This window comes from Phalaenopsis equestris, unplaced genomic scaffold (assembly GCF_001263595.1).
Source record: "Phalaenopsis equestris unplaced genomic scaffold, ASM126359v1 Scaffold000247, whole genome shotgun sequence".
Lineage (NCBI taxonomy): Eukaryota > Viridiplantae > Streptophyta > Magnoliopsida > Asparagales > Orchidaceae > Phalaenopsis > Phalaenopsis equestris.
In genome coordinates, this window is record NW_018164689.1 from 385,008 (window position 1) to 408,120 (window position 23,113).

The 23,113-nt window shown below is 35.8% G+C and overlaps 1 protein-coding gene across 8 annotated transcripts in view; it reads right to left on the reverse strand.

Moving 5' to 3' along the window:
* Window positions 1-18,471, reverse strand: part of LOC110024115 (protein SCO1 homolog 2, mitochondrial) — a 59,385-nt gene extending 40,914 nt beyond the window's left edge. For 6 of the 8 annotated variants that reach the window (XM_020723890.1, XM_020723888.1, XM_020723889.1 and 3 more), the window contains exons 1-4: window positions 18,193-18,471; window positions 9,050-9,179; window positions 8,855-8,930; window positions 1,998-2,204 (exon numbers count right to left, since the gene is read on the reverse strand). In XM_020723890.1, coding sequence (XP_020579549.1) covers window positions 1,998-2,204; window positions 8,855-8,930; window positions 9,050-9,179; window positions 18,193-18,269 — 490 coding nt within the window. In that variant the 5' untranslated portion in view covers window positions 18,270-18,471. Of the gene's footprint in view, window positions 1-1,997; window positions 2,205-8,854; window positions 8,931-9,044; window positions 9,180-18,192 lie in introns of all 8 variants that reach the window. The other 2 variants (XM_020723891.1, XM_020723894.1) reach the window with 2 other exon arrangements.
* Window positions 18,472-23,113: the final 4,642 nt, after the last annotated feature.

Genomic DNA, 23,113 nt, shown 5'->3' on the forward strand with positions numbered 1-23,113 from the left:
TATATATATATATATATCCTTAGTGAAGGATGCAAGATGACTGATGTAGGATGGGAGAGAATATTTTGATTCTGGAAGAACATGTTAGGGTGCGCTAAAAATTTATGTAGAAAGAAAACCAATGAAATGATTGAGGATAGAGATTTCAAGCCAAATCTAAAAAAGAGATGTAAGATAGATTGTTCACAAAGTAAGAATTCTCAATTTGCTAAATGTGAAAAGTAGATAATGAGGTTGTATAAAAGCTTACATAAGGTTGCATAAAAGCTTACATAATGAATATTAGAAATGAGGTTTGATGGAGAAGTACAGAAATAGCAAGGAGGATCCACATATAATATTTACTGATTTAGAAAAATCTTACATAAGGTAAGAGAAGTTCTTTGGAGTTCTTTGGAGTGTTCTAGAAAAGAAAGGTGTTGATATGACTTATATTCGAGTCATTAAAGACATGTATACTAGGGAGGATGTATCTTGGTGTATCTTTTTCGTTGATGATATACTTTTTGTCGATAATACTAGAGAAAGAGTTCAGGAAAAGCTTGAATTAGAGAGGTCTACATTAGAGTCTAAATGCGTTTATTCGAGTAGATCTAAAAATGAATAAAGGGAATGAAAATTTAGTGGTGGTAGATCTAGTGATTGAGTTGTAACAATGGCTGACCAAAACATTAGAAGTAGTAAACACTTTAGATATCTCGGTTCTATTATACAAAGTGTGATGATAAAGATGGGATGTTATTAGTAGAATTCAAGTTGGATGGTTGAAGTGTTGAAGTGGAGGACAGGACTGCATTAGGCCTATTGTGTGATAGAAAAGTACCACTTAGACTTAAAGGAAAATTGTATAAGATGGTGGTGAGACCAGCAATGCTTTATTGCATAAAATGTTGCCTAAAAAAGAGAAGCATAAAACAAAGTTAAGTGTTACTGAGATGAGAATGCTTAGGTAGATGAATGGCTTGACACTTAGAGACAAAGTGTGAAACAACTGTATCCGTGAAAGAGTTGTAGTTTCCAGTGGCAGAGAAGATTAGAGTCGTCTTACATGTTTTGGCCACATTAAACGTTGGTTATCTAATCATCTGGTTAGGAGGGTACATATTAGATTCGACTTATGTTAAGAAAGGTAGAGGCAGGCCTAAAAAGACGTTGGGCATGTTATATAAAAAATGATCTTAATTTGTTAGAATTAAATGAAAATATGACACTCAATAGAACACCATTGAGAAAGAGGATTCATGTATCTGACCCACTTAGTAGGATAAAGGCTTGTTCTTGTAGTATTAAAAATGAATTTACCAGAAAATAAAGGGATCATTTAGTTGACCTTATTTTTAAATTTGATCATATGTTGACTACATTATTGTTGAAATTCTAATATTAACCCGCTAAAGGAACATTTTCTTCTTCTCAGCAACAGACAACTTATGGTTGCTACAAGAAAAGTACGAAAATCTGTATCGTTTCATTAATTCGAAGCAGCATGAAGCAGCAGAAGTAGAGTAAAACGGATACAACTACAGAAAGTGGTAGGGATATGGAGGATGATAATGATGCCACCAGTAAAAAATTTTCCTTGGAAACAAGAACAAGTAGATAGAACATAATTCTTATGTATTTACATATCTCACACCTAAACCATCATATTTACATGCATAGCACTCAAATCTTTCATTTCACATTAAAATTAACACTATTACCACTTTTTAAAAGTGAAATTTACATTTTCATGCATGGGTTTAAAGCACCTAAGAGCTATGTATGTAAATATGAAAGTATAGATGTGAGATATGAAACTATATAAGAATTGTGTGCTACATATGTAAATTTCCTAATAGATTTCTATGATTAATCACTCAGCCAGACCGATGCATACTAAAAGCCTCTAGTAAGTTCAACCTAACTATTAGATATCAAAAAGAAAGAATTGATTGAAAGAACCTCAGAAAATTTAAACATATTAACCTAATAAGATATGCCAGAAGAAACTACACCTAATATATCAATGGCCTTGGCCATTTTATCAACCTCTGCAGGCCCAACATCAGGGGAAGAAGTGTACCCAAAGTACAAGAGTATCCAATTTCCACGAAGGTTGGACTCTGTAACCAAATGATTTTCAGTGTCAAAAAGCTTAAATGGGCCACCTATTGCTGGCTTGTTGGTATCAGCCTTTCCAATGCCTGTGCTTCGTTCTGATCCTGTCAGATGAAGCATAGATAAAAAAGTAAATATCGATATTTTGAACTTCCAAAAATTGATGAGTATGCATTTCATGAGTGAAGTACAAATTTCAGAATTATCTTATTTTAAAATTATCCCATCAGCCTGCATTGTAAACACAAGAGAAATGTACAAGCTCATAAAATTAATCGAAGTTTTTATGCTGCGTGAGGACACAAAATTAAATTTTTTGGGGGGTACATTTAAATAAGGCATTAGCAATTAAGGGTTTCATCTGGCAACAAGTAATGCCTCACTATCAAAAGAAGCTTCTCGAAACAAATATTTATTTTATCAGCGCAAAATATGAATTCTGTAAAGCACCACAGAACACTTGATCAGCTTCTCAGATCATGAAGAATATTATTCCATAAGAGGATTCTGAATGCAACCTTATGATGCGTTCTATGTAAGACACAATTTGGATAGGAAATTTAAATTTCAAAAGCGACAAATCAAAATAAGCACTTATCATCTTTTAATGTAAATGACATATATGAGAAATGGGTGTCAAACGAGAAGTCAACAATCAACCAAATAATAAATTAAATAATTAAATAATAACTTAAAAAATAAAGTACAAATGGGATTCACACCACAACAAAATAACCTGATTTGTGTCAAATTTGACTAAAATCTAGTACTCCCAAAAATAATTCGAGTCTTAAGTCCATTTCGTCAAGTAAAAATAATCAGGCCGTAGGCCACTACAAGGAGATGGCTCCCCCTAAAAATTAAGTCACATTTGTACTACGCATAAGAACTCAACATCCAATAAGCACTTGCCAAATGGAAGGGAATCTAAATTTTTTTTAAGCCAAAGGTTAGTCATACATGACTCGCGTATATATTTATAAATGCCTAATTTCTTTAGGATAGACTGCCTTTGGTGTTGGATTAATTAGTTTTCCAAAACTCATATATCATGGAGCAACATTGCTAAAGATAAACTCATGTAGCACCAAAACATCATACACAACTCAAATTGCCAGATTAGCATAATAATTAAATAATGTAGAGACAACTGATACGAGAGCTATGAAAGGCTGCGACAATCAAATGAATGATACCACCGAAGAAAAAACTGAAACAAGAAATATTATCTGAAGTGCCATAATGGTAAAATTTGAGTCATTCCAACCATTTTTCTTGGTGTGGTATAAATCATGCCCTAATTTGCTAAAGATGCATTAACCATGCCCATCTTACCATAATGACATGTCAAAGATAACTAAAATCTCTCTCTCTCTCTCTCTCTCTCTTCTATTTTCTATTAGTAGCTTGGCAAAGTAGCCTCAATGGAAAACAAGGAAAGGCAAAAAATAAAGAAACTCTAATTGATAATGAAGTTAACCCAAACACCAGCAGGAAAAGCAAAGTTTATTACTGAAATCAAAAAATGATTACAACCAAGGCACTCGAAAATAAGAAATAACAAATGAAAGGCAAAAATAAAGAAACTCTATTTGATACAGGAGTTAACCCAAACACCAGCGGGAATGTATATTTTATTATTGAAATCAAATAAAGATGACAACGAAAACATTCTAAAATAAAAAATAACAAAAGACACAATCATGACACTGAAATAAGAAATAACAAAAGACGTAATACAAACTCGAACTAAGGGTGTTAGGCCGCGGGGGGGGGGGGGTTGTTGCGGTTTGAGGGGAAGTAAAAGGTATAGATAACTATATGATCGAGATGGAGCAAATCGGTGGTTGATTGGATGGATTGAAGGCAACAAGGAGAGTGTTACGAAGCTGTTGTTGGGCTGCACGAGGGAAGAGGGGGTTGTGTGACTAGCAGCAAATGATGGTAGTAGGGGCGGCTGGCTACACGCAGCTGGACTGGAAGGGGAAGAGTTATGTTGCTGGACTGTAGGGAAGGAAAAGGGTTGCGGTTGACTACAGGTAGAAGAATTCGGATAAATATAGGTGGCATGGAAGGATTATAGCAGAGATGTTGGATGGTGGGTGGTTCTGGATTGTTGATAGAAGGTATGGGAGCTACAGGAGACAACAAAGTTGTCATCCTTGGGGTGGTTGCAGCAGTTACGGTGACAGCGGCAGCAGAGGGAAGGTTGTTGAGGATGAGAAAGTTGAGCATAATCACCATCTCAAAACGAGATACAACCAGAACACCACTAACCCTTGGATAGAGGCCTAGAAGTAAAAACTTGGAAATATCGATGACTATCTTGATAGAAAACACAACCAAGAACTAACCTAAAATATGAAAATAATATACTTAAGGAGCAAGTGTAACAAAGGAGTGGGACCCTATACTTAAAAGGGCAGTACAACCAAGCATGCGCCTTCTACAATCCTGAACTCCCGCTCCCGGTATCGGTCTACACCTTCCGCATTCGTGGATTCCTGCTCCCAGAGGCTCGCATCAATCTCCTAAGAATGGGGGGAGCTTCGACTTCATCTGTTGAAGCTTTTGTCTTCCCATAGTATGGAGTCAGGTCGATCATATTGAAATTGGAGGAGCTATTGTAACTTACTAGTAAGTCAATCATGCAGGTGTTGTCATTCCAAAATATATTCTAGTAGAATAAGTATCCATCCTCATTTGGTACAACATAAGATGGAGTTGCATATAAATGTAGATTCTCATGAGTCAAATCTCAAGCAATAAATCTATATTATGCTTCTTCCACACTTCGTACCCATTTGAATGTATCTTATAAACAAGTATGTAAAGTGAAATCAACTTTGAGATGAAATCCATGGCATGTTGGGTAATACTGAATATCAACCACTTAAAAGAGGTCTTTCTCCTTTGGTGAGACTTGGATCTCATTATAGACTGTTCTTTCCCACAAAGCTCTTAAGGCGATTTCCAACATAGTGGTTCATCCATCATGTTTGATCATATGTATGCGGGTATACCTGTGGGTACACTGTTGAACTGACTTTAATACTCAAATGGCAGTATAATCTTCCAGAAGTGGCGCAAAAGATTCCCATCCCTAACATGTTGGACATCCCTCAGTAGAAACAGCTCTTAAAATAAAAAATATATCTGGAATGTATGAAATTCTTTTATATTGGGTTGTCATATAACTGGTGTTAGTTCTTCGAAATCATGATCGTCTTGGACAACCAATGTTAATTCTATTGGAGGCTCTCTCATAGATTAATTTGAACTATATGTATCTCTCCCTCATCAGTAGGAAGTTGGTACCCCTCCTTTGGGTCTCCACCTTCTTCAGTGTCTACTCTATTCTTCAACTGCTCCCTACTCAATGAAATAGATCATACTCTTATTTGGGCAAAATGATGCACTTTGCTCATAACCATGGCACTAAACGCACTTTCTGGTTGGGACAGATTTATAAATGTTGGTTGGATCCACCTATTCTCCACAATTAATTAGCTTCTCCTCGGGCGGGGTTAGCTTGGATACTCTACAAGACATACTCTTGTTATTTGATCCTGGAATTGGACTTTGTCAGTAAGATGTAACAGTCACCCAATGCGGCTGTATTTCCACTTTTGAAGCTAAGGTCTGAACATCATATTTGTAAAGAACTGATAAGTCTTCGCGTTGCATCTCTCATTTCATCTTAGACCAGATAGAAAGTTTACTTTTCTTTTCTCGTTGTCGAAGAATCTTCAAGTTCTCCCCCCACTTGCACTCTTGATTAATTTATTGACGGCCAGTTTCACTGTTTCATCCGTGGGACATCCCAGTACTCAAACATATTTCACTATCCATAGTCACTTGATGAAATCGTCTGAATCCATGTGACCATCAAATATGACAAATCCACATTTACATAAAAAATTTGACTTCTCCAATATTTCATGTCAAATCTTTGAGTAGTGGTTCTTCACACTAGAAACTGCTTTATGAAAGTGACTCACCTCATCCTTTCGATCTGACAAATCACAATTGTGGCTAAAGGAGACCCTTTCGAATTGTTTCTTGTCAAATACGACAAGCTTCTATTGAAGTTTAGAAGATTTCTCTAGAAAGTTCTTGGAAATTTCTTTGTGGAATTCTCATAAGCCTCATTGTGTTCCTCCTGATCTGTTTTCCGACAATTATCTCCTCGATGACGTGGTTAGGGTTTGGGTAGATGAAAGAGAGTGCATGGAGGTGATTTAAGAAGGACAAAAAAATTTTAGAATGGCCAATTTATAAAATCAACAAAAAAAGGGTATTTGGGTGGAGATTGGGTTAGGTAGTGGTGGATTTAGGCAACCCTATGATAGAAATAGAGTTAGACTAGTTTTAATATCAAATGATACCAGAGTAAACCAAAACACCAACATAGAATGCAAAGTTCAAGGAGGAAATTAAACAAAGATTAAAACCAAGACACTCAGATAAGAAATAACAAAAGACACAATACAAACTGAAACTAAGGTTTATGTTGAGAATGGTGGTGGTGCAATTTGAGAGGAAGTAATAATATGTATGGAGGATAGTATGGTTGAGGGGCAACAAACCGGTGATTGGTTGGATGGATTTAAGGCAACAAGCAGGGTGTTGTGGGGTTGTTGTTAGGCTACACGATGGAATGGTGTTTGGTGGCTTGGGGCAGATGACGGTAGGAGGGGCGACTGCCTACAGGCGGTTGGACTAGAGAAGTGTTATGGGTTTGAATTGCAGGGAAGGAAAAGTGTTATAGTTGATTGCAGATGGAAGAAGTGGTTGTAGTGGGATGGATATAGAAGGCAAGGAAGAGTTAGGGTAGGGAAGTTGGATGGTGGGCAGCTAAGGATTGCAAATGGAAGGTATGGGCGTTGTAGGAGACATCAAAGGTATTCTCATAAGGGCGGTTGCAGTAGTTACAGTGATAGTGGCAACAGAGAAGAGGTTGTAGGGGATGGAAAAGTCGAAGAAAATCACCACCTTGAAAGGAGATAAAGAAAGGGCAACACTTGCCCTTGGATACAGCCCTAGAAAGGAAAGCTTGGAGATGTCGACAACTGTATCGATAGAAAACACAACCAAAAACTGACCTAGCACACGAAAACAACATATTTACATATCTAAGGTAACTAAGGAGTGGAGTCAGTTGGCACTCAAAACACTTGGACCAAAGTGGTACAAGCATCTTGTGCATTTTGTGTTCGTGAACTCTCTCAGACCCGCTGCGCCTTCTGCATTCATGGATTCCCGCCCGGATGCTTGTGTCACTATTTATGCAATTTCTTGTTCTCTATGTTGAGCATAGCTTTTCTTGTCAATTTGATGCCTTCCGGCTGCTTTTAATGAACTTGGTTATTACTGCACAACTATCTTGCAAATTGCATATAATATTTATTCAAAATCTAAAGAAGTCGCTTGAAAAAAACTGCACCTAATAAATATTCAAAATCTATATAAGTCCCTTTAAAAAACTACTGATTTGGGAATGGCTATCAATAACATAAGAGTAGAAGATAGTTTTCAGAAAGTTAGAGATACCAATCAGGAAATGAGATAGTAAAGCAAATCCAGGCCATCCCAATGAATCATAGTTCATGTAACTCAAATAAAACTTACAGAAGCCGATTAAACATGACCGGGACACCTACATTACGTTTTTCAATATTTCATATTTTTTTTCCCTCTGGAAGTTTTTGAAAAAAAGAAAAAAAAAATCAATAAATACAGAAGTAGAAATTGAATGAGAGCCCTTTCTTTAGCAGTTTGTGTTTAGAATTCCTAGCCTAAGACAACTTAGAACTATCACACCGTATGTAGGGGTGGGCATTCGGTCGGTTCAGTGGTTCAGTTTTCAAATTGGGCAAACCGACTTCAACCAAAACCAAATTCTAAAGTACCAAACCAACAAAATTTTAATAAGACCGAACTATTCAAGCCAAAGTTTAATTCAGTTTTTCATAAACCAAAATATAGTTTGAAGGTATAAGAATACGATGATAATTAGAGAAAATGAAAATTACTAAGCGATAATTACATAATGCTAAACAATCAAAATTTTATTTCCTGAACATTTTGAAAAAGCTTGATCTAGAAATTTCAGTTTTCTGCTCATTCGGTTAAATAAGATGTAAAACTGAACCGTGAACTAGAAATCAAGCTTTAACATTTCTAAAACCGTAAAAAAAAACGAACCGAATCAACTAAATTGACTCGGTTCGGTTCGGTTTTTCAGTTTAAACCAAATAATACACATCCCTAATCACACCCCCTTGCTTCCAGGAATCCTCATGCACGAAAGAAAGATCAATTTTGCATAATACACCTAATTAGCATTCTCAGGTTGACAGTTTCTGCATCTAAGTAAGCATTTTACATCAAAATTTGGTTAACTCCATCTGGAGGTTGACAGTTTCTGCATCTAAGTAAGCATTTTACATCAAAATTTGGTTAACTCCATCTGGTCCTCTTCCATCTTTCTCATGGTACTACAATTTTTCACAACATATCATTCATCTAAAAAAGAATGAAAATCCTAAATGACAAATTTTCTATTAATTGTCAACACCTTGTCTATCTTTGATTGGAGAAAACTGGAAAGCGCATTCAATGCATGAAAATGACAGATTTCTTCTAGACACTGAGCCCAAATTCAACATTAGATAAAAGTTTCCAGCATTCACTTATCCATATAGTAAAAATATACTGAAAAAAAAAAACAAAATCAACAACAAAGTGATACCTTTAGGTATTGCACGCTTCTCATCATTATAGTGGATGAAAGCACCAGCTCCGATGAACACTACGAGGGCTGCAGGCTGCAAAAATACAAAAGGTTGTGTCCGCAATTAAAAAAGAATTAGCAGGGACCCAAATGTAAAAAAGTAAAAATTATTGAGGCAATAAAACATTGCTGACAACTTCTCAGTTACCATACAACGATATAGCTTCCACATGATTGAGAACTCGATGATTCTTCTTCTTCCAAAATGTTTCTTGTAAGCCTGCCGTCCTTACAGTTTGACTCTTTTGCATAAGCACGATACTGAAATCTGTGAGAAACAGGCCTACAAAGGAAAATGAATATTTTCCTACCTTTAAAGAACCACTTGCAGAAAAAAAATCAATTAAAATCTGACCATATATGCTCATTATGAATGGTCCCATAAAGGCAAGTAAGCCTAGGAGACAATAACTATTCCGTCCTGTAGCAACTACAGGAAAATTACCCATTTGATTTGAATAAAAAGGAAGAATATCTTTTAATCTAAAAAATACATTAACATATACTAAACAAGACAATATCCTGGGATCAAAATCCACAAAAACACACAAATTTCTCCGTCTACATCTAAACTTAGCACATATATCAAATTAATGTGTAACTTCTAGGCAAACCCCCATTTGCAAGTAAGAAAAATAGAAAAAAATGTATAGTATGAAATTCTAATTCTTCATCAATTTTTAGCTCACCGATTTTCCACATATTCAATAAATTAAAACCATAGCTTTATAATCATCTACTAGCTTAGTCCCAATTTCTAATATTAAATTGCAAAAGATAACCCTACTTCAAGTCAGTGCCCTCAAAATTAAGGAGTTCATAAAAAGATATTCAGTAGTCAAAATCTTTTGAAACTAAATAATCCTAAATTCTTTAATCACCACTAAATTAATTGACCGGTTTAAACTTCAAAAGTTGAAAAAACTTATCAATTCAGAGTATATCCTAAACAAAAAAAGGTTCATAACATATTATCGTTTTAATCATATACATAAAACCCTTTCCATGTGCTTCTATATAATTTTCATCTTTGACGAGAAATTTCAGCTGATGTTGATAAAAAATTCACAATTCAATTTTTTTTAGATTGGTATTAAGCTATAGTGAGAGGTTTGATGGAGAAGTTCAGATATAAAAAGGAGGACCCACATTTGATTTTTATTGATTTAGAAAAAGCTTACGATAAGGTTCCAAGAGATGTCCTTTGGAACGTTCTTGAGAAGAAAGGTGTTGATACGACTTATATTCAAGTCATTAAAGATATGTATACTGGGGTTGTTACTTGTGTTTGAACTGAAGGAGGATTGACCAAATATTTTCCTATTTCTATTGGATTACATCAGGGATTGGCTTTAAGCCCATATCTTTTTGCTTTAGTTATGGATGGTCTTACTGGACATTTATAGGAGGATGTACCTTGTTGTATGTTTTTTGCTGATGATATCCTTCTCGTGGATAAGACGAGAGAAAAAACCTAGAAAAACTTGAATTATGGAGGTCTACATTTGAGTTTAAAGGCCTTCATTTGAATAGAACTAAAACTGAATACATGGAATGTAATTTTAGTAGCAGTAGCTCTAGTGACAGAAGTGTAACTTTGGGTGATCAAATTGCTAAAAGGTGTGAACGATTTAGATATCTCGGGTTTGCTATTCAAAGCGATGGTGATACAGATGAGGATGTTAATAGTAGATTAAATGGGTTGGTAAGTATCTCATTTATTTTATTTGCATTAGACTTGGCCAATTAAATCCATCAATGTATTCTCTCAAATAATTTTCCTGCACGTCTGGCCTTCGAAGTTGGAGCTAAGTGAAGACAAGATTCTAATATTAGAAGCATATCAACAATCACAATGACGAAACAATATCTACTAGTATTTATGCCTAGAATTAACTTCGGTTGCTTTCCTGGTGTACTACCCTTTGGATCTATGTTATGTATAAATAAAAATAGACGCATTTACATACATACCACCCAATTCATATCCAATAGCTAAACTTTACTTTTTACATTTATACCACTGTTGAAAATTGTGTAATTAGAGGTGCGCCTCTTCTCAATCCCAATTTTTTTCATATCGAGGCGTATGCATCGGTCGGATCGGTCAAGGAGTATGCATCACTCAGATTGGTCGAGACGTACGCATTGATCAAATTGGTCGAGACGTACCCGTCCCTTGAATCGGTCGAGGCGTACGCTTCAGGTATTCTAAGGCATGTCATAAGACATGTTTTGCCTTCGATTTGATGAGGCGTCCACTTTGCCTTTGATGCTATTGTCTCTCGTAATCCGCAAGTCTACCATCTCTATCTCAAACAACAAACAATGTTGCATGCTGCATCGGACGACGTCGTCAACCAATACCACCGATGCATGATCCTCCTGCCGCCAACGACAGTGCCACCGCAGCCAAACCACCTGCTACAATTTCGTTCAAACCCGCAAGCACTTGTCTCTTGCAAGCATCATGTTTCCCTCTCACGCATGGAATGACACCACCTACTACACTAAATGACGACGCTGACAGATCCTCTTGCTACCAGCGCTACGTTTCGTTTATGTTTGTTGAACCTGTAGGTATTTAGATTGAACAGTCGAAGCATTAGGTGCTATAAAAAAAAAGTTAAGTTAAAGTGTTAGATATGTAGATATATAAGAAGGGGGATATGTAAATGCCCCAAAAAAATGAAGATTTGTGTATATACCACAGAATTCATACATATTTATGTATCTACGCGTAAACTTCAATTTACAATTTTGAGTCACATTGTGTGATAATTTTAATATAATATGAATGATTTAAGTGGCATAAAAGTAAAAAATTAAAGTTTGATTCTTAGATATGTAAATACATAGGAATTTAGTGGTATACATGCATACCCAAAAAATAACTTGAGCCATTGATTGCATTGTTTTTGCCTTTTTTGAGGTTGACCCCGCTTTTCCAGACTTTTTTTGGACCTGCATTGCCAAAGATAGCTACTCGTCCCAGCAGCGAAATTTGATTTAATATAAATAGCGGCCAGGTATTGCAGTCTCGATGACGGCGTCGATGCCCTCCAAATGATAAGACGCATATCCAAAACCGATCGCCGTTGATTATGACACTGCGGCGCTTGGGTTAGGTGTTGTGGCGCTCCTTTAACACATTCAAAGAGAGTGTTGACACCTTAGTGCTTCGGATTGCGAGGCGCCTCAACCCAGATGTCAACTCCGCGGTGCCTTACCTATAAACATTTAATGGCCCCACCCGAAGGAGTTATTATTCGGGCCTGATATCATGGCACTTGATTGTCTATAAATTGGGGGCAAGGTTAACTTTTTTGATAAGCCAAATTTTTTTTGTAATGAAGTTGTGTCGCATGTCTCCCCTTTTATCATTATGTTATTCAAAAATGGCATTATGAGAGTGTGCCCGTGCAATGAGGCCAGAGACCAATCGTGCCCCCAGCCATGCTCCCAACGGCGACCTGAGAGACAATACGTCTGATTCTAATGCTCACTCTACATCGAGAGTTGTCGCACCTCAAAGATACTTGGGTAGGGCTGTATGGTTTCATCACACTGCAGCATTTCGCAATATTTTCTTGCCCTAGTATGTTTACGTGTTGTGGGAAAATGTCACTCTGCTCGACCAAAAGGTAAACATTATTCTAGAGAGGATAGACTCCATCATGGGCTGGCTCAATCGTATCGAGCGATAATAAGATATGCCGGCCAAATGGCACGAGGAAGCCTACAAGAGGTGAGAGAAAGCGATCTAGTGTTCTCGTGATTGTAGTACGGCAAGAGGGACGAGCAAGATGGAAAGCGAGGCGGATGGTGAAGCCCCATTATTTTGTTGTTGTTATTTTGTATTTCCTTCTTTGTCTAGTCGTAGGAATGTGTTGTCTTCCACGTCTATAAGATATTGGGAATATGTAATCTCTTTTGGATATTAATAGTACCATTACTAGTTTGATATTATATGTGTTATGTTTTCTGTGACTCGCAATGTTTATTATATTTCCTTTCGGGAGCTCCCAACACCCGTTGGAGCGCCCCAATACCAAATTGGCCAATTTTTGTGATTTATGCAAGCAACACCACAACGGCCTCGCGGCTCATGATCTTGACTCTAACAGCCCTGGCAGGACAAGTATCATTGAGGAAGCTGACCTAGATTCGACACATCAATGATGCCCAACGTCACAGCGCCCCCAACTACTCGGTCCCGATGGCGGCTCCCGATTGGAAAACCACAATAATATTTGTTAATGTGAAGACGGCCACATCAGCGGCGTCCAGGCATTGTTCCAAGAGTCGTGGCGCCTTAGTTGACACAGACCAGGCCTTGAGTCGCGCTCTATCTTTTTTGTTGATGTGGCATTCGACACATCAACGGTGTCGTGACGTCATACTGACTTATTTTCCCTATAAAAGAGGCAGTTCAAAGCTGCCCTAAGGTTTGAGATTTTTTAGTTGGCCATTTGAGAGTTTTTGGCTAACTTCGAGGGTTGAATTTTGGTACTTACATCAAGCTTTTTCAAAGCTTCTAGATCGTGGTTCTTTCTCCCTTCTAATCGCAACAAGTCGTTTCTTCCTCTTGCCTTGGCTTCCTTCTCCATCATGGCAAAGTCCTTGACACTGTTGTTCTAGTTCATGGTGACCACGAGAGCCTGTGAAACGGCCTTTCAGACTTCAAGTGCGGAACGTCTCCCAAACGTCGCATAGGAGAGATATCTCTCCCTTTTGCAAATTTTCCTTTCTAGGAAATCCCCAAGTTTTGTGTTAGAGAAACTAGGTCATAATGTTGTTAGAGGATCCCTAAGTTAAATCCTTGTGCTTCCCTGCATCAGCTATGTTTTTTGTGAGTGCATCTTTGAGAGTAGCGCCTTTAGTTGGCCACGATGTTGTAATGCCCGTAATGCAACTCTTCAAGCATTATGGCATCATTCTGCTTTTCAGGTGTGAAAGGATTCTTCAGTACCATCTCTCGGCACTTGACTATCATTTCACCCTTTAGATAGCCGCAAAATATTGCCTCCACAATGACGTGAGGTGGCATGGCAAAACCAGGCATCAACTTTGCTCTCAGTGGACCCTAAGTGGACCTTGTTTCTTCTTTACGCTAAAGTAACAACACTAGTTCAGGTGACGGAACGTAAGCCTCTATTTTACGGTCGGGTGCAGTATTTTCGTTGACGAGAATACGGCGTCGTGGTCCTCTCCAATATTTGTAGTGTTAGCCTTTGGTACTACGGTATCGGTAGTAAACCAAACTTCTTCCTTGCTTTTTCCTTATGACTCCCATAGTAGATGCACTACTTTGGGTTGTGCAATGGATACGGGACATCCGTCGTTGAGTCGGGACTTGTTTTACTGGCTTTAGATTATCGTTAATTGGCTTTTATAAGATAAAAAATATGATATTATCTCTCCTGGTCGTTGGTACACCCTTCCGTATATGTGGCGACTACCTTTTTGGTCATGTATTTAGATTGAGTTCAGTTATTCCAAATAAGTGGGTCCTCCATCTTTATAGATTGTTGACCTGGCAATTACCCTCCCAAACCCTTGGTACACTCTTCTATATGGATGGTGATTCTGCTTTACTTGATTGATCGGCAGGGCTTACGTCGTTCCTGTCGTTTGTCGACACGGTCAGACGTATGCCCGTTTTTTTCCGTCTTTCACCATTGCATATCATTTGTGTGAGGAGTGTATGATAATATTAAGTTCGGTCACTATCTAGGTTTAGGTTGCATTGTGAGTCGACGCACCCCTTTCATCTACGGATCGTAGAGATCATTCTAAGAAATCGCCTTCACGGCATAAAAGCACCCTGTTTATAATAGGAGAGGGGATTCTTGTGCTTTCTGCATTTGTTAGTATGTGCTTCTTTGCACATTTACGTTTTGCATTCTTATCAGCATTTGCATGACTTTCTTTTTCGTCATTTTTATAACATTTGGACTTTGAGTTTGAGCTTTTGGGATTTTACCTTCCAAAGCTCATGATCGTGGATTTGCAAGCATTTTTTTTTTTATTTTATCTCATGATCGTGGATTTGCAAGCAATTTTTTTTTTTATTTTATCCTCTTTCAATGATGTTTGACTTTAGTGTCGTTAGGGCTTAGCTCCCGAGGTATATCCTTTATGGCATGTTTTATGCATTGCTTGTGCGTGCTTATGCATGTGAGGTCTTACTTTTCTAAGTATGACTCTATTTCCTGTCGCACCATATAAATTTAAGTTTCAAGAATCTGCATATTAGTGGCAGTACCCAGATGATCCTCAATTGGAACTATGGTGATAACAAAGAAATGAGCATTACTCACGATGAGGGTTAGTCCATTCAGTTGCTCGGGACAAGGCCAGTTTGGTAACACTGTCAAGATCCTACGAGAAGTCCTTTAAACCCGGCACCTTGGATGTCATTCTCATAGATGTATGCATAAGCAGCACCTTGTAGTTTATTTTTAAGATTAGAGCTAGAGTGTGGTTAGGGATTTCATGCACAACTACTGTTCATTGGCTCGTACTAGCTGTTGTCCACTTTGTGTGTCTTTTGCATGATTTACCGAGTTTGACATTTGCGCATTAGCAAAATATGGTGAATTTTTCTTACAGGACGTTGTATCCAATGAGGATAATCTTAATAGTAATTTAAACTAATGCATTTTGTGCAGACGTTGTTTATCTCTCCTCCCATCGGATGTAGTCTTTTAAACGTTGCATGAGATAGCACTTTCTGACTTTTGTTCTGCAGGTCGAGTCTTTTAATAAATTTTTTTTTATATACTTTTAGAGTCCCGTAGGAGAGTCTATACTAGAAATAAAATACGAGTACGACTATTGGAGCTTCGAGTAGTAACCATGTAGAGAAAACTAGGAGATATTTGCTCATGTCTCGTACCTTATTTGAGATTTGTACATTCATTGTAAAGTTCTAATTTGGGTATGTATATGTGCAGCCTAACCACCACTTTTTCCTTTTTGAGATTATAGTCAGCCCATCAGCACTTAGCCTTTGTTTTATATCCAGTGTTTCTTTTACTGCACTTTACATGTATTCACTCTTTCTTATGTATGTGATACGTTGGATAAGATCATGATTAGGATTTTTCAAATAAATTTTTTTCTATAAAACTAATCTTAAAAGATTTATCTTAAAAAAAATTAATATTAAATTACAAGAATTTAAAATTAGCACTTTTATTTCCTATTTTTACTTTCTTGTATGGCATTTGGACCAGCTTTAAAACGATCATAAGAGGCATCCACAATTAGGATTTTATAGATGATTGCCAACATGCAGCATAACCAACGAAAAGTACTCATGCTTTTCATTATGACTGGTTTAGCATACGTCTTATACAATTAGGTGGTTGTCCAGTATGGTATAGTGTGCTAGAGGCTCTCACAGTCCAAACAGGAATATAAGTCCTTTATGGGGCAGCTTAGCTTTGACGCTGAGTTATACATTTATCTTTCATTTTGTACAGGTTTCATGTTCATATCATTGGCAATTATAATCTCTATTCCACTTTTTTAGTGTAGAAAAGTAACAAGAACTTAGAGGATCCTTTTCTTGGATTTCGGATCTGCTAGATTGCTTCGGACGATGCAGCACATGGGTTGTTGACAAAATCATCCCCAGTTGAGTCGGGTTGACTACCTTCACAAGTTAGTAGATCTAGGGTCTCAATAATCTGAGAGGACGAGTCCATAGAGCACCAAACAAGTTATCTCTAGATGTCTAGGTTATTCATTGACTTACATGTTGATCTACCCCTTTGAGCATAGTCATTTTCTTTGTCGAGTCTTTTTGTAAGTGTGCACATTAAGCCCTATTAGCTCATCAGTGCTTATTCAGCAAATTATGGTGATTAATCCTATGTTTGTTGGCCTAACTTTGTCGTGATGAGTGATGATTAGAGGATCTCCCCCTACTTGGACTGCCAAAAATCTCTTTAAGTATATGTTTTAAAATTATTTTAAGAAAACACAACACCTTCTATCGTGAGTTTTCCTAGTTTCTTCAGGATGTAATTGACAACGAGAATATGTCGTCGTGGGAGATCTTTTTGAATCCAGAGTAAAATATATTTAATTTTGTATTCTGGTTTGGTTACAAAGGTTTTTCAATAGGATCATTCTCGCATATTTTCTCGGATTGAGTATGATCAGATTTACTTTGAATCACTCTTCTCTAGTTTATATTAATTTTTTTTTTAATTTAAATATCTTTTCTTCTTAATTTTTGTACACCTTCAATCTATCATTTTTTTCATTTATATTTTTAAGCAATGATGGCCTAGAAAGGGCGATTTGAAGTGAACGGGAGCTAAGAAGACTATTTCGGCTAGAATAAGAAAAGGGCGCGAAAAGCACAAGTCAAACATATGAAATGCCTCTGTTTGTTAATTCAATCCAATAATTTTCCACTAAATTTTAATTATGCTCGCATCAGTTTGAATGCTTGTAAGGCATTTTCTTGCAGATTGAGTTCCTACATTTTAGGATTAAATTTCAACATTTGAATGAGGTTCAAACTTCTAATTTGCTTTAATTTAAAAAGTATGATGCTTATGCTCAGACCGCCTTAAGGTTTACGTCTCACCTCACAAAAAGAAAACGTCTCAACACCCAATTGCATAATTTTTTGCATTGATTTATGCCACTCAAATCTTTCATGTCGCATCAAAAATACCACCATTTTAACTTTTTAAAAGTTACATAAACATTTTCATGCATAGGTAAGGTGGCATAATAATTAAACTTTAGGCGTTAGACGACGTGTAAATACATAAGAACTGAGTAACATGTATGTAAATCTTCCAAAAAAATGGCATTTATATTTCCTACTTTATTGTTGGTCTTAAAATAAGCAGTGAGAGCATGCATGTAGGAGCTTATGGCAGATAAATTAACGAGTGCTAATATGCCTCGCCTACTTCATTTTCTATATCTACATCTAGTCTATCCAGGTCACTTTTAGGTTGGAAATATGCTCCATCAACCATTTTTTTAAAATATAATTTTGTTATATGATTTGGGGGATCGAGCGGACCCCCAATCTTCAAACTCGAACTTCAGACCATGTTGAAAGGGAAAACACAGAAGCAACAGCCAACTAACTACAACTAAAGAAATGTCCCTACCGGCTCGAAAAAGAGTCTTTACCAAGAAACTACATTGAAGCATACTGTAACACTATCATACAACACCAAATACTACACGAAGGGTTTGTTCATCCAAAAATCACAAAAAAAACAAAATAAAGCAAAGGAACGGCAAAGATAGATCACCTGTTCCAAAGAATGGATGAACCGAAAGCCCTCGATGCCCGTCGAAAGGGCATCTTCAGAGTCTGAAGCATAAGCATGATTTTCAGAGATTTGCAAGGAGAAGCGATAACTTGACGTGTTTCATAAATGGGGTTTTATCGAGCAGAAGAGCTCCAAAAATTAAATCAGAGTTCATTTTCTCCGATTGAGTTGAAGAAGTCGGCTTAACAGCCTATTGCGGAAGAACTTCGGGACTGGCATGGCCGCATAGGGTATGGAGTCCGTTGCACCGTGAAGCTCGCTTAGAAAAAATATGAGTTGCTAGTCAATCAAAACACGTCATTTACTAGAAAAAAAAAATGATTCAATAATACAAAAAATATTTCTCATGTGTTATTTATATGTTATTGTTGCGGAAGAACTTCGGGACTGGCATGGCCGCATAGGGTATGGAGTCCGTTGCACCGTGAAGCTCGCTTAGAAAAAATATGAGTTGCTAGTCAATCAAAATACGTCATTTATTAGAAAAAAAAAATGATTGAGTAACACAAGAAAATATTTTTCATGTGTTATTTATATGTTATTGCGTGTTATTGTGTTCTGAGAATATTTTTGGTATTATAATAACACAATAACACATTAATATCATATTAATAACACATAATACTACACAATAACATATGAATAACACGGAGGAAAATATTCTCCCGTGTTACTGTGCCGCTTATTCAGGTGTTATTATGTATTATTCATGTGTTATTGTGTCCTGAGAATATTCTTGGTGTTATAATAACACAATAACACATGAATAACACGCAATAACACATGAATAACACAGGGGGGATATTCCCCGTGTTACGTTGCCGTTTTTTTTTCCCTGTCACGCGGGGTGTCGTGGCGTGCTTTCATTGGCTAGCCACGTTAATTCTACGTGTGTAGTATTGATGTAATATTTTTCCAGGTTTTAGGGATTCAAGTGCGCTGAGGTTGTTGGAAAAATTATCTGTATACAGTGTCTGATCCTGACGGTCAGGATGCAATCAATTTATTTTTGAAAAAAAAAAGTTATAAGTAGGGCCCACCGAAATACATCCTTACCGTGGATCACAGTGATCTACGGTCAGGATCAGACACTGCATGTATCTTTGCATGGGGTGTCCGTATGCAATAATTTTTCAAGTTGTTGAGAGGAAAAAAAGGGCATTTACATATATACCACCCATTTATTTCATCCATACCACAAAAATATTTCATATCATACCCAAATTACAATTATTTTAAGAAAGCTAACGTTTATTTAAAGCTAAAGTTTAGATTTTAGCATGTATGTGAATCTTCCAAAATAATTACATGATCCCACAATATTTAAATATTTACATTATCTGATATTTAAGTTTTAATTTTATATTAAGAAAATCTATGTATTTACGAAATAATTTATTTTGTTATTATTAATAATATTTTTATATGATATAAATGATTAAAAATAATAATAACAATGCTAAAATGGGCATTTATATAAATACCACACAATTTTTATGTATTTACATATCTAAATCTAAGCTTTCACATTTATGTACATAACACTAATTATTAATATCATATCAAAAATATCACCACTATAAAAAATTTTAGAAGTGAAATATATAACATTTATAACATTGAAATATAATAAAAAGAAATGTCAAAATTAAGGGTTATATGTAAATACAAATTAATTGAAGGGTATGCGTGTGAATTTCCTATCGAAAATGCTCTTTTCCTTCGTAATTACTCTCTACATATCTAATACCTAAAATTTCATATTAAATGAAATTGACCCTAAAACCTTATGGGAGTTTTAAAAGCTAGAAAGACATTATCCAAATATGCAAATATATTATTAAAATAGATGGGTTATCAAAATAAGCAAATATATTTAAAATGCAACTCATATTTAATATTGATTTTAATTAACCAATTTTATGTAGCCTCTACAACAAACTCCTATTTCTTCACGGTAGGCACGGACTGCCACTTTCGGTATAAGGTCGTTAACCACATGCTTGTTGGCGATAAACAACACGAGCATCTCATGCCCAGACATCAAAAATTATCTTCAATGGCGCCTCCATCTCGTCTCAATTTGTTCTTCTCTTGTATTGTGTTATGATAAAATTTGTCTTCTATGGTGTTTTCAATTTTGTTATTTTCTTGATTCACTCTTTTGGTGTCCAGCCAATGGTTATTAGTTCCCTTATTCCTCATATCTTCACGCCCATAGTTTTTGTCGGCATTGACAGCAATTCCTCCGCCTTGAATTGTCGCAATCTTTCGCTTGATGATCTCGCTCTTAGAGGAAAGATCAACCTCTGTTTTGCGGAAAATATTTGTGTACATAAGATATATGCAGCAATGCGTACGTCCAGGGGCTATTTAGGGGGTACAGGAGGGTTATATTGGGGTTATACCCCTCTGTAACCCCCATGTAACCTCTTTGTAAACTATCTCTAACTTATAAATGAGTTCCGCGCTTCTGTAGTTTCATGGGTACAAATAAGTTACACGGAGATTACAAGGGAATTACACGGAGGTTACAGGGGGGTATAACCCAGTTATAACCCCCTTGTACCCCTGAATAACCCGGGGGGTATAACCCAGTTATAACCCCCTTGTACCCCCGAATAACCCTTGACGTACGCAACGCTGCGTACATCTTATGTACGCAAATATTTTCCCTGTTTTGCAGGCGCAGTGATTAAGACCAAGAAGATTCATGTGACAAGAAATGTCGGAACTATCGCTATAATCAACTTTTGGGTATTTTTGGACCTTTTACTTTCTGAAACATCAAAACAAGATCTAAAATAGCGGAACGTAAGTTCAAACTAAACTCGCGATCACAAAACGACAAATATCATCCTTCTTGCAGAAGGACTACTTCTGAAGTTCATTGGCCTAATGAATGGCAGGTGCTGGCAAAGTTGAAACCTTTATGGTCATAATTGAGCTTCTATGTGTCAATTAGTTGGAAGATTTGCATACATGCCACTTATTTCTTATGTATTTACATATCTAGTAACTAAATTTCAAAAAGTTACATATATGTCACTTTAATTATATTAAACAAAGTTGTATTTTACATTTTAAAAATTAAAATAGTAATATTTTTTTTATTTGATATGAATATTTTGGTTGACATATATAAATAAATTTAGAAGTAGATATATAAATTGAAATTGTGCATACTATGCTCGTAAATGTCCCTTATTATTTATAAATAAGAGGTGTTAAGCTTTTTATCATTCTGACGTCGAGCTATTTTTCCGCAGGACCCCCCCTATAGTATCGTCACCGCAGTAGAGTTTAACCACCAAGTTCGGGATGGATTGGTGTGGTTCCTTTACGCCTAGGACACCAGAATATCGAACCATGAACGAAGAAAGACATGAGAGAAATATCGTCTAGTGATTGTGAGGCCCCGATTCTTGACTGGAAGGAACGCCAAAGGCCTCTGCTTCGATCTAGGATTACAATGCGTATATATATATATTTTTTTAACAAAATTTTTCTCTGAATAGAGTAATGTTTATTTGTAGTCCAAAGAAACTTATCTAGTTGACTGCAGTTAATATTAGGTGCAATATATAATCATAAAAATTACAAAAAAAAAAACTATTGAATTTCTTTCTCTATTTTACACTCACTCTGTGTGTATAAAAACTAAAAATTTATATGGTATATATTTAATTAATTTAAAATTTTTTAAATATTTTTCTTCATATTTTTAGCTACTTTTCAATTTTAAGAAAAAATTAAGTTCTTTTTAAAATCTAAAAATAATTATAATTTTTTAAAATATTTTGTAATCATTTAGTTGACACCAGCAATCATCAGCATCAGCATATAAATCTATTTATTTAATATGTATTCAATAAAATAAAATATCATAATTTTTAATATATGAAATATACATTTTTTTACCAAAATATTAAATATAAAATTCAATTGGCCAATACAAATCCTTTTATGAAAATTTGAGATGGCCAATCAATTGAAGCAAAGCAACAAAATTTATCTCCCCTTGAAAAACAAAACTTAAGCAAACATTATTGATGAAGTCAAGCTCACAAAAGAATGTGATAGCTCTCCTAATAATAATAATAATAATAATAATAATAATAATAATAATTATTATTATTATTATTATTATTATTATTATTATTATTAAATTTATTACATGAATGAAAATATGCGGCAAATAATTAGTGTTAAGAAAATTCATATTTTTTTTTCTTTTTTTGGAAAACATAGAATGAGAAAAAATCAAAGGATTTAGCTCACCTAAAATAATCAATTAGGTGTATATAAATTATAAAGACTTGCTCCTCCCTTTAATTGGAAAAAAATGAGAACAAAATATTACACTAATATTTTGGCAAATTTAAATATAATTGTGCTCAAATAATGGTTAGATAATGATAGTGATTGACAGATGGCACTTGGACGACAATATTTAGAAGAAGATGGTTGGGAGACAATTAGGTGAAGATGATGAGTGACAGTCAATAATAATTGAATAATACAATTAGGTGATTGTGGTAGGACAATCACTATCAGGTGATGGTTGTTAGACACAATTTGGTGATTGTGATAGAACAATGACAGTCAGATGAGCGTGATCATATGACATGATTTAACAATAGTGGTCGAACAACTACAATTTGGCAACAATAGTTGGACGTTGATGAAACTATGATGATAACGGTCAAGTGATGCTGATAGGACGATGATGGCTAGATAGCGCTTGCCTTTAATAGTAGACATTAAACATTAGTTAGAGCTTTAAGCTATTCAGATCTTCTATTTTTTTTGTTAAACTTAAGTCCTAATCCCCACCATGTAGAGAATGCATGGGTCTATTCATAATTTTTTAGAGTAAATTTTTTTATAAATTTAGCTA